This window comes from Sebastes fasciatus, chromosome 17 (assembly GCF_043250625.1).
Source record: "Sebastes fasciatus isolate fSebFas1 chromosome 17, fSebFas1.pri, whole genome shotgun sequence".
NCBI classification, from domain to species: Eukaryota; Metazoa; Chordata; class Actinopteri; order Perciformes; family Sebastidae; genus Sebastes; species Sebastes fasciatus.
Window position 1 is genome coordinate 16,734,934 of NC_133811.1, and position 12,689 is coordinate 16,747,622.

At 40.6% G+C, this 12,689-nt stretch overlaps 1 protein-coding gene across 3 annotated transcripts; it reads right to left on the reverse strand.

Annotated features, from left to right (window-relative positions):
• Window positions 1-21: 21 nt before the first annotated feature.
• sesn2 (sestrin 2) lies at window positions 22-12,330 on the reverse strand. 3 transcript variants are annotated; one of them, XR_012590596.1, is made up of 11 exons: window positions 11,694-12,330; window positions 8,748-8,813; window positions 7,921-8,109; window positions 5,773-5,955; window positions 3,947-4,174; window positions 3,631-3,763; window positions 3,428-3,543; window positions 1,872-3,291; window positions 1,180-1,346; window positions 937-1,081; window positions 22-669 (listed from the first exon to the last, which is right to left on the reverse strand). XR_012590596.1 is itself a non-coding variant. In XM_074613284.1 (11 exons), exons 1-11 carry the CDS (start codon window positions 12,036-12,038, stop codon window positions 583-585), a joined length of 1,683 nt encoding a protein of 560 aa, XP_074469385.1. In that variant the 5' UTR covers window positions 12,039-12,329; the 3' UTR covers window positions 22-582. The 3 variants fall into 3 exon arrangements, 2 of the variants coding, with proteins under 2 accessions (XP_074469385.1, XP_074469386.1); XM_074613284.1 differs by having other exon boundaries at window positions 1,180-1,286; window positions 3,208-3,291; window positions 11,694-12,329; XM_074613285.1 differs by lacking the exon at window positions 11,694-12,330 and adding an exon at window positions 10,362-10,502 and having other exon boundaries at window positions 1,180-1,286; window positions 3,208-3,291.
• Between the last annotated feature and the right edge of the window lie 359 nt (window positions 12,331-12,689).

The window sequence follows — 12,689 nt, forward strand, 5'->3', positions numbered from 1 at the left end:
ATGTCCGGACACAACACACCGTTTCCATTTTGATAACAAAGTAACCTTTTATTGTATATAAAAATACAAGTTATTTTGTCTTTTTTTATCTCAGCCTCTGCGAGCTGCAGCCAGAGAGGACTGAGGCATGAGTAGTCATGGTGTGGTGAAAAGCGGCCGCCTGCGAGTGACAGATTATTGGCCTGAACAGTCAAATAAACACTTGAATCATGATGACAATCTATTTATACCAGATCTAATTCCACCTGGCATGTAGCATGTAGATATGTCTGTGTGTGACAAAAAAAAACAATGTGCAAGATATTCACACAACACTTGAGGCTCAAGTGGGGAAACAAACCCTGATACATTTCAGTGCAAAATAAGTAACATTTTAAATATCAGATATCCCAATCGCAAAGCAGCATCAAAACATTAACACTGAAACATAAGATATGCATATATGAACATTCACTGTAGTGTGTGTGTGTGTGTGTGTGTGTGTATAAGATTGTCTATCCATGTTGTGTTGTGTTGTGTTGTGCGTTGGGCTGTGGTGTGTCACAGCTGGCTCAGCATCTGCAAAAAATGTGTGCGAGTGTGTCATCTCATGTACTGCGTGATGGCTCGTAAGGTATAAAGAAGAGCTGCTTGTAGCCGGGCTTCCATCACTATTAGGTTTGCATGAACCTGCGAAAAAAAAAAGAAGAAAAAAAAGCATATGTCATTACCTTCAGGTTACTAAATGACACTTTCAATCCCGACTGTAAATCAAAGCCTCCTTCTCTGATGACATTTTAAAAAGGAAGGAAGAAAAGAGAGGACACGCTGAAATGTCAAATGATTCAGTCTTTGTTGAGAAGGTACCAAAGAGAGGTGACGTGTTAAAATGTCAAATGATTCATTCATAGTGGCTGAAGAGGCCCGGGTCAGGTGCGTGTTTGAACTCGCTCGTACCTTTTCGGAGTTCCTGAAGTGTCTCCAGAACGCGTGGTAAATGCGCGCCGTGGTCTGCTCGGGGTGACACGCCATGGTTTTAACAAACACCTTCAGAGAGCGCTCCAACAGCACGTTGACGCTGCCGTAGTCGTAATCGTCATAGCTGCACAGGTACAATGATCAAAAAGTTAGTGACACAGCAGAGACAAAAAAAAACTTTGTGCTGATGACATGATTTGTAAACAGTGTGTAACAACTGACCGTATCCCGTAGAGACAGTGGATGTAGTTCCACAGGGCTTTCCTCAGAGTGTAAGTGTCAACATCTTCGTGCATGGCCATCCTGTTGTACGTCAAGTTGCTCACAACCTGCAAATAATCTCGTTATAATATGCTCATCTCAATCTGATAAATTAATTTATTACACGGCTTTGTTGAATACTTGATTCTGATTGGTCAATTACGGCACTCTACGATCTGTTATTTCTTTATAGCAGACCGTTGCTATGTATAACAGACAGTTGCTATGGGCGCAGTTCTGTTGTCGGACTCTGGCGGACCGGTTTTGTGTCAAATTATTGATTTCTTAAGTAAGTAGCCGTGTAATAAGCTGGATAATGTACAGAATCAACATTATGCATTTCCATATCATTTCAACAATGTTTTCAATTTTCAAAGTAGGATACTTTTAACATATAGACACATTGAATTTGCATGGAACTTGTATGGAAAATCTTTACCATAATAAAATGAGTCCTAGCACAATGAACTTAAGGCCTACATTTCAAGTAAAAGGAATCAAGACAGAATCTTCTGAGTAAAATAACTATAAAGTGACTCTTTTAGAAAAAAAAGAGCAAACAGAGCTTTGAGCAGCCCATTTTCTCTTCATTTATTTTACATTCCTTTCAACTTCCTTTCCTAGAGAGAGAACTGGGCCTGTGACTAACCTGCCAGTAGTGCTTGAATGAAGTTAGTGCTCATAGCAGAAAAAGCTGAGTCACAGCTGTAAGTCGATCCAAACACGGTCAAAGTGGGTAGCGCTACTTTGGTTAAACCACCAGGGAAAACAGTTTGTAGCCAGGAAGCAGCAGGTCAGTTGCTTCATGCTGTCATCTCTCTTGCGCTGTTTTCTCTAGCGAACCGTCTACGCACGGTCAACAATCGATTAGATTGTCTTAATGGAGTGAAGTGATTACCGTATTATCTGGATTAGTTGTGCCCGCGGTCTATAGCCGCGACCGCCGGGGGAAAAAAACACCGCTCCGTGAAGACTCTTTATTCTCATTAATTTATCAGAAATTGGTCACAGGTCCGGATAGAACCGTCGCTCTGTCCTGTTGCGGACAGAGGTCCGACATTTGGTGATGCCCGGTCTACCGTATTCTGCAGCCAGAACAGGATGGAAAGGAGTAATTTCATCATCTGGTTGCCAGTACTTCAACTTTTTAGTGATTTTCCCAACATTCCACTAAATGTGGTCATATTTATTCCCCAGTGTCAACAGCTGATCTGTGTACTGGGCTGTTTAGGGTGTAGACAACTATGCTACTGCTGCTTCTAAGACACTCTTAACCAAACTCTTTTTTTTTTGCTTGCTTGTGACCCCTCAATACAAAGCAATGATAACACCTCTTCCTAACTGGAAGCAATGCAAATGAGCAAAAATCTGATTGTTTCAGTTTTTCCCAATGAAGATGTCCTAACCTCCTCCGTGCGCCAGCGGACAGGCAAAGCAACGTGTCGCTTGTTTGAAAAAATGCTCGCCCTGACTATTTATGCCAAGTTTCACGCACCTCCAACCTATTTTCACTGGTCAAAATCGACACTGACAGTAACTGACAGTTAATCAATATCATGCTCTCTGTGTCTTAGAGAGTGACATTGCTCGTAGTATATCTGGACAATTTTTCACGCTCCATTCGCCAGAGTTCACCCACTGTAAGAGGTGTCAGACTGTCCAGTATTTCACTCATTGAAAAACACAAACATTACAACATTAGAGAAAAGATCATTATCTTGCAATCCCCAGGTTGGGAACCACTGTTCTACAATACACATGTAGTCACCAACCTCTTCCTGACACCAAGTAGTTTCACTGTGTTTAAACCAGCATGTAGGCCCATATCATCTCCTCCACATCTTGGTTTCAGCTACTTAAGATGTGTATCAAGTGCATCACTCACTGAAACTCCCTGGAGCAGGTACACCTGCCATCAGTCTGGTGCAGTTTTTAATTACCATATTGGTGTTTTTTAGTGTACTTCTACAAGGTTAAAGGTGAGGGTACCTGAAATTTTTCATCCAGGAGCTGGCCCATGTCTGGCAGTAATCTGTTGACCAGTGAGTAGCCGTGGTCCTCCCATGAATAGTCCTGCACACATCAGACACCACCATCAACAAACACACGTCTATGAAACACTAACAATCAACAGGCACTGTATACTGTAAAATAACTTAGGAATGTGTGTTGTAATCAACAAAAAATAACCAACTTGAACTTGAACTACCTGGGCTCTAAAGGTTGATGGCGACTGCTCTCCTCTGGGGGCAAAGTCCTCGTATCTGAACTCTGGCTCCTCCACCAGACGCAGCACCAGGTCAGGTGGCGCAGCTCGCACAACCGCTAAACAAACACGACAAAGAGGAAACGAGTGAGTAAACAAATGTTAACCAAGAGAGTGACGCATGGGGTAAACAGGTGTGTTTGTACCGGTCGGTATGCTCTCGCTCCTCTCCCTCTCAAAGCGAGTGACCATCTCCTCCTGTGTGCACTCCTCCTCCTGCTGCTGCAGCTCCACCATCCTCTGCATCAACACCTCCACCTCCATCGCTCCGTCAACCAACTGGAGAAGATAAAAAATAGAACAAGGCTTGAGGAATTTACTTAGCACTTTGTTTTTTAACAGTAAATCAACATATGAAGTGAGTCTTCTACTTTTGCTAAACCGGTGTGACTGGTGAAACGCTGGAATCCTGTTGACATTGTGAAGTTTCGACCTGTGGTGAAAAATGTGTGTTTGACTCACCGCTTGCCTGCCGTCCTCATGAGCGGGGCTATGAGGGCTACAAGGGCTGCGAGGAAGGTGACTTGGTGATTGAAGTTGGAAGGTGTAACCTCCGATGTGGTCGGGTTCAGGGTTTAAGCCGCAGCCCCACACAAAAGAGCAGAGCGAGTGAGCGTGTGCCATCAGGATCACTGCATGGATGAGTTCAGCCAACGACCAGCGAGGCTCCGCTCCGGGACACACCAGCTCCTGCAGGGCAGAGGGGCAGGTGTTGAGTGAGAGTAGTGTCACATAAGTGGGTTTGTTGGGTGGCAATGTTGGTTAGTCGCTTAAATACCTCAACGATTGTCAGAGGGATTGCCATGACGTTTTCTACAGACATTCATGTTCCCCTCAGGATGAATTGTAATGATTTTGGGGATCCTTAACTTTTCATCAAGTGGCCAAAATTTTTATTTGTCCAATACTTTGGTTCAAATACCTGCAAAACTAGTGACATTCACGTCAGCCTCAGCTGCACTTTGTGTTTAGTGCCACAACTGTTAGCATGCTAACACACTGAACTAAGGTCAAGTTCACACTACACGACTTTCAAAGTCAAGAGATTGCTGTCCTGTTCACACTACACAACTTGCTGTCTTGTTATCAGGAGTCTTGAAGTCGTTGTGGTTTTCACACTACATGCCTGACCAGCGACAGGGTCACACGCTACAAGATCTTTTTACCGGGAGGAATCCCCGATGGGGTCTCCAAACTACATTTTGTCACGGAAACACACATGATACCATGAGCCTGTTTCCACCGGTTTCCACACTCTTTTTTATATATTTATTCCTCTAAGTACAACAACAATTTTACTCCATGTTGCCAATGCAACACATACAGTAAGTTCCTGTTGTTACAGGCGACCCCTCCTCCCCCAGGTTTCCCCTCAACCTGTGTCTCGCGCTGTCATTGGCTTGTAGCTCGTGTTAGATTTTTTAAAGCCTGAAAGCAGAGCCATGAGGAGGTGCAGAAGTCTAAGTTATCTCTCACTTGAACACTTGAATTACAGTATGCTGAAAGGTTATCATGGAATTTTTGCCCAATGATGATGCCAAAAAACATACTGCCTACTGCCACTTTAAGTTACGACCCCCAAATACAAAGGAAAATTAAATTCAATGAACATCTGACAATATAGAGCAATGCAATATCACAAAACACAAAGGAAAGCCTAAAAAAATACGACAAATGTTGAATTTAATAATAAACTGTTGAATATATTATACATATAGTGAGTGAGTCTCAGTCAGAAATCCATATGATGACGTTGAAATAGTTTTAATGTTCTGTATTGTTGCTTGGTAAGGACACTTGACATAAAAAACAGGCTTGGTCGCCTCATTCAAATAGCTAGGTAAATTTCAGGGAGGAGTCAATCCCAGACCTGAATAACAAGCAGGTGCTTAGGAAAGCTACTTCTCTTCCTAAGATCACCCCCTTTGGTCAGTGTTTGTACTATTAACCTCAGGTCATCGTTTTAAAGTGCCTGTTTTGAGGACCAAGAGATAAAAAGTTCCCTTCGTTCCTGCTGCAATTCACATGTTAAACAGCAGATAGTATTAAACTGTTGTCTACAGATTGCTCATTTGAACAGATTGATTAGATTGTTTACTTGTACTTTAGAATCACTTATTGAGCTGAGCCACTCTGTAATCTATGTCCTGTTGTTGTCCATCAGTGTTTAGGGTTTTGTGTGTTTTTTATTAATCCTGGCTGCAAACCAATTTCCTTGTACAAGACAATAAAGATACTTTGAACTTTTGAGACAAGGAGCAAGAGGGTGAATGAGTGTTGTGTCTGACCTGGATGTGTTGCTGCGTGATGAGCCAGGGTCTGTGTGCCAGCAGCTTGTTGAGTGTTTGTAGGCTGCGGAGTTTGACGGGAGCGTGCTGGAGACCGCTCAGCCAGCTCTCCTCCCCTCCAGCCTCCAGGAAGCCGGCGCTGTGCTGCTGCACCGGGTACGAGCAGTGGTGTCGAGCTGCAGCCTGTGAAGCATAACCAAACACACAGCTCAAACTGGTCTGTGTGTAACAACGACATCATGCATAAGAACTGCCCGTGTTATATAAAAAAGGTTAAAGCAACACGACTAAATTTCTCCACAAAAAGATCATTTTGAGTCTAATGACTGGCATTTCTGAAGTAAGAGGGCAGCTAATGTGATGAATATATGAGCAATGAGAGTCATTAAATGTTTATGAGAGGATCAAAGTCTTTGGCAGACCCTGTTAGTGGCTCTCTATGATACAGAAGTTGGATAACGCTCAAGCAGAGGATGACCTGCCAAGTCCAGTTTGCATCTGTCATCTCTCTACTTACTAAAGAATCAATTTATCCTGATTTTTAGGTTCGTACAACCTAAAAATATCTTATTTCTTGACTTTTCTATCGCATTCAAAATTCGCATTTTTGTGCAATAGTTAACTTTAACCACTAGTATCCTTAAATATAACTACAACTATTGACGGTGACTTAATGGACACTGAAACATTGATGAGGCTATAACCTGTGACACAGTTTCAAAAAATAAAGAATAATCTGTTTAATATGTAGCTGTAACAATATGTGCATTTGTTTGTCAACGGACAAACATTTTTCACAGCTCACAGCAAATAAAATTAAAAAGAAGTTTGATCACGGTTCATTAAGGATCAAGCGCACAATAATAATTACTGTCAGTGCTTGTTACTGTAGACTTGTATAGCCAGATCTATCTCCACAGAGCTGTGTTAGTGCTAAAGAAAGGTCTGGCTCCACACTTTATCATTCTGCTATAGGGGAGAGAACGCTCTGGCTTGTTTGTATTTCTTTAAACTAATCACAATCGTCTTGGGTGGCGCTAAGCAAAGGATGCAGCGATGGTGCCCTTGCAAAATAGATAGCGCAGATAGTGGAAAGGGAGGAGAATGCCGGGTGAAATAGGGTCGTGTTTAGATGGTAAACCACAAATTGCGAAAACTGGCAAACTTGATTTCATGCTGAATGACTTATTTCCAAGAAACTTATGAGCACATCTCTGGTAAACACAAGATTTAAAATGGTGCTTTTGAGTGATTCTTTGTGGAGAAACTCAGTTTTACAGATCTGTTGATTAAGTCAACTAATGGATTACACGTCAAAATCATACAAGTGTTACTCGACTAAGAATTTCTTTAATATGAATGATGTTAAACATGTTATTTATATATCTGGTATGACGTGGGAGCAAATTATATTAGGAAATAAAAATATAAAGAGACTAGCGATAACTTTGCAGAGCAATACACCAATCAATGCAACAATATACAGTACCTGGCTGCATCACTTATTGTTTGGTTTTGTTGACCAACCCAGCTTAGTTCGCTACAAGATAAAAGGACTACAACCTCATTGGGAACTGATTGTGTGGTTAGTTACATTTTGGAAGACATGCTGTGGCTAACTTACCTCTATTCATGCACTCAGAAAATGAAACTCATCATCTAATATGAGATTTTGCCAACCTCAGTAATTTCATTAACAGTTTGAAATTACGGCTAAAGTACACATAAGTATGCCTTTATTAAAAACTGTCTTTGTTGGATAAGTTCTGTTTATTTTAAAATGTACCGCTCCTATGAATTTGTTTTATTTCTATTTATTATATTGTGCTGTAGTGTACTTGTGTCTTGTATGTTGGTTGTACAGGGACAACCAAGAAACCTGAGCAAGAGGTAAAACAAGGTGAACTATTCAAGCTGACGTCAGTGACAACAGACACACTGTCCCTTGCATGGAAGTCTTTGGAAACTGATGACTCCATTTCATTCAGTTGATTGCAAAATAGTCACCAGCATTTTGCAGATCTGTTTCAGTCTGTTTAAGATATAGGTAATGTTGTACATTCAGGAGGGTACATGTGGCCCTTACTGATCTGAGCACTGTGATAGGTGTCACTCATAGTTAACACTCATATACTGTGATTTTCTTACCATAACAGCAATGTAATGTCTCCAGTGGCGGGGCAAGGGGCCGTCCATCTCCAGCAAAGCATGCTGGGTCCTCAGGAAGCAACTCAGGTAGGCGGGATGCATCGCCATCACCATGGTGATGTGGTCCACGCGACCAAATGAAAGGAAAGACTCTATAAGGATGTCCTGGTCCCGCCTTTCTTTCAGTATCTGAAGAGAAACAGCAACACAAAACACACGTTCAAAACTGACAACTGATTCCCTGACAAGTAAACACGTTATATTTGTAAGCTCCTTGAGGACACATTGGCAAGGATTCATTTAAAAATGTTTCTCCTGCAGCCGGAAATAAGCAGCCTTAAAGAGCCGATACAACACTCCCACTTTATCCAGCGGAAAGATTGGAGTGAGTCACAAACGAAAGCAGCATTTTCAGCCATCAGCTTTTGCAACATATGTCTGCTGTTGCATCTTTGGATGACATGAAGTAAGTGAGGTATTGCAGCAGAATAGTTAGCTACGCTTATCATACTAGAACTGATTTGACCGTTTATCATGATGCAAGCCTACAACAAGCCCAGTAAAATCTTTGCATTAGACATGAAGGCAAGCTGTGTGCCACACTGAAATCAACTTGTGAAACCACATCTCTAATATGAATAATTTTATCAATAAACATTATAATGCAAAAAAAGAAAAAACTGGTGATCAACATTATACACTTTACACACACCATCACACATTTTCAAGTCAATTTTAAACAAGTGTTTTCATTTGGAAATCAAATATAACAGTTGATATCTTTAATAATGGAGCAGATATACTTTTAAAAAACAAGCCATACACACCTCTTTTGCAGGGATAAATGCGCTCGGGCCTGATGCCAGAGCCCGAGGTACTTCAACTCCATGATCCTGAGAAGGAAGACACAGAGAGGTAAGTTAATTATACAATTAAATAATGACTTATTTCATTTTTGAATAATCTGACAATTATCTTCTTGATTAGTTGTTTTGATCTGCTGTATGAAATGTCAGAAAATAGTGAAGAATGCTTGCCACAATTTCCCAACCCCAGGATAATGTCATTAAATTACTTGTTTTGTCTAAACAGTCCAAAACATAAAGATATTAATTTTTACTATCACATAAGACAAAGAAAAGCAGCAAAATCTCACAACTGAGAAGCTAGGGAGTGATTGGCATTTTTGCTTGAAACAAACGATGAATCAATCGTCAAAATAGTTGCTGACTATTATTTTTTTCTGATGTTCGACAAATCAATTAATTGACTTTTAGCTTTACGTTGAAATGTCTTAAGTCTTATACATTACTTTAGAACTGCAACGATTAGTCGATTAGCTGTCAACTATTAAATGAATTACCAAAAATTACACGGTGGAGTTTTAATCTAGAACAATGCATCATGTTTATATGTAAAATATTGATCTGAAAAGCAACAAATACCTTTGTGGAATACAACTAGTGCAACAATTAATTGATTAGTTGTCAAATATTAAATGAATCGCCAACTATTTTGATAATCATTTTTTAGATTCTCTGATTCCAGCTACTTAAATGTGAATATTTTCTGGTTTCTTTACTCCTCTGAGACAGTAAACTAACTAATATGTTTGAGTTGTGGACAAAACAAGACATTTGAAGATGTCATTTTGGGCTTCAGGAAACACTGATCGACTTTTTCACCATTTTATAGACCAAACACCTAATCAATTAATCGGTTTGAGTTTTGTTTTTTTAAGAAAAACAAAGTCAAACTTCTCAGATTGCAGCTTATTAAATGTGAATATTTTCTGGTTTCTTTACTCCTCTATGACAGTAAACTAAATATCATTGAGTTTTGGAAAAAAAAAGACATTTGAGGACGTCATGTTGGGCTTTAGGAAACACTAATCGACTTTTTTCACCATTTTATAGACCAAACAACTAATCGATTAATTTTAAGAAAAACAAAGTCAAAATTCTCAGATTCCAGCTTATTAAATGTGAATATTTTCTAGTTTCTTTACTCCTCTGAGACAGTAAAGTAACTAATATGTTTGAGTTGTGGACAAAACAAGACATTTGAAGACGTCATCTTGGGCTTTAGGAAACACTGATCGACATTTTACTCCATTTTCTGACATTTTTATAGACCAAACAACTAATCCATTAATCGAGAAAATGAAAGTTGGAGCCCTACTGATTACATCATGTTTTGAGCAAAACAGCTAAACTAAAAAGGGTTGGATTGTCAATGAATTTCCTCTTTAAACACTTCAGAATACACTGTATGAATAATATGGATGTCACATTATGATAACGACTATTTGAAGATCTGCAAACAGCTTCAACTCCCTTGACTTTACTTTTATAGCCTGTAGCGGCTGTACTGTAACTGGAGAGCTCGTTTCATAACACTCAGCCCATAAAATCTGTATCCAAACCATGCATTAAACTCACCGACATCATTGGAAAACCGGCAGCACAATACACCGCAAGCCACCGCTTGTTATTTTCCCAACAGAGACGACCAATAAACTGAAAATGCGTCAAACGCAGCCTGACTTTTGTTATTTCTAGAAGCTTGCAGAGAGGGACTGTGAAGCTGCAGAGGGCTGTGAGCCACTGTGAACAGGCTCGGGGTGTGTGTCTGATGTGTTTGTCAGGACACCAGGAGGGGGCAGGACACCGGGAGGGGGCGGGTCCTGCACGGCCTGCTTGTTTGTGCACACCACAGCAGACTCTTGCATCACCTCATACAGTCTGATGAAATACCCCAACAATCCGATGAAAGCGGTTATCAGCTGATAAACTGTGGCCCTGATCAGCCTCAAAGTTATCAACACTATTAAATCAATCATTCACCCAATCTTTCATGATAAGAAAGCAAATGCAATATAGTGCTACAAAAAAAACAAAAAAACTCCTGTCTTTTTTTCACTGAATGTGAAATACATTTGTCTGTGCAATATATCCTCGATGCAATATACACCTCAAGTGCAACTACCTTTGTTTACATTTTATTTATTACATCTACCCTACCTATTTAACAAGTGCAATTACCTCTGTTTACATTACATCTATTTTTTACACTTTTATATGTATTTATTACATCTACTTTACCGGTTTTATTTGCTTTATAACTGTGTGTGTGTTTTACCTGTTATATGTTTTATCTACCTCGTTTAGTCTTGTCAAGTATTTGTTTTAAAGCACTGACCAGAAGTGGCAAAGTGAAAGTGAATCTCGTTGTATTTAATACAGTGACAATAAAGCTTTCTATTCTATTCTTTTAGCATATTTCTGGGTGGAAAATAAGCTCCATTTGCTGTTGAATTAGTTGTGTACCCCCATCAATCCGATGGATATCAGCTGATAACTGTGGCTGATCAGCCTCACAGTTATCACCTCTATTAATCAATCATTCACCTAATCTTTCATGATAACAAGCAAATGCAATAGTGCTACAAAAAAAAAAAAAACTCCTGTCTTTTGGCATATTTATGGGTGGAAAATAAGCTGTTGAATTAGTCTGTGTTTGCAGCCTGAGTTCTGCAGACCATTATGAAGCAGAACATATACTGTGTTTCCATGTGGTCTGCAGACATTATGAAGCATAAAGTATACTATGGTCTGCAGATATAAAATATACTGTGTTTCCCTGTGGTATGCAGACATTATGAAGCATTATATATACTGTGTTCTGCAGACATGATGAAGCATACTGTGTTTCTCTGTGGTCTGCAGACATGAAGCATACTGTGACCCATCATTACTGTGACCCATCATTACCTGAGCGGTTCTCAGCAGCTCGGTTGCTCTCCCCCGGACCTCCTGCAGCGGACAGGACAGGGACAACCGGAGCAGATGCAGGAGTGTTTGTTTACCGAGCTGAGCAGAACCGGGCCGGTCCAGAGCTAAACAAGCCTGCACCCCCTGACTGAGCTCCTCCAGAGCCGCTGCTCGCTCCTCTTCGTCCCTGCTGCACAGCCGGGCTAAGCTCTTCACAGCGTCGGACTCTGACTCGTACCGGTAGCGATGTGAACCTCCAGAACCACCGGACCCTGCTGCTGCTGGTCCCGGTGTGTTGTCTCCGTTCGCCTGGCGGGTGAAAGCTGCAGCGGGATAACTCGACATCTTCTTGTTTTGGTCCTCTAAACTACCGTCTCTGATAGTAGCTAAGCTAAGCTAGCCTAGCTGCTGTTAGAAGATGCTGCAGACTGTTCAACCAGCTGAACGACGGCTCGGCAGTAGAAACACAGAGAGCCAGTGAGTTGTATGTTGGGACTGGACCTCCACTGGACTAGAGCAAAGTTTAAAATGAGCCACCAAAGAAGCATTTACAGGTTTAACTCCGCTGCTTTCGCTCAGCTGCTCTTGAGTTCCTGTTATGCAACGTCACTGTGACGTCGACGAAAGTTTTCACTAATGAAGCGTGCACTTCAGGGTCCTCAGGGTGCTTTAATTACCTTTAATTACTGCTCATTTAGAAGACTTTTTTTTTTTAGTAAGTTACTTTGGTGTACAATTTATTATTTTAATACAATTCAGGGAAATTTATATCTATGTATTAATTTGTTTACAAAGTTAGGAAGGCAATGTTGTAGTCAGGCCTGATGTTTCCTTACACATTAAAGGTCCCATATCATGCTCATTTTCAGGTTCATACATGATGTAATGTTCAAAAAACACATTATTTTCCTCGTACTGTCTGCCTGAATATACCCTCTGTCTGACACGCTCCGTTTTAGTGCATTTACATTCCCAGTAGACCACTTACACACCAAA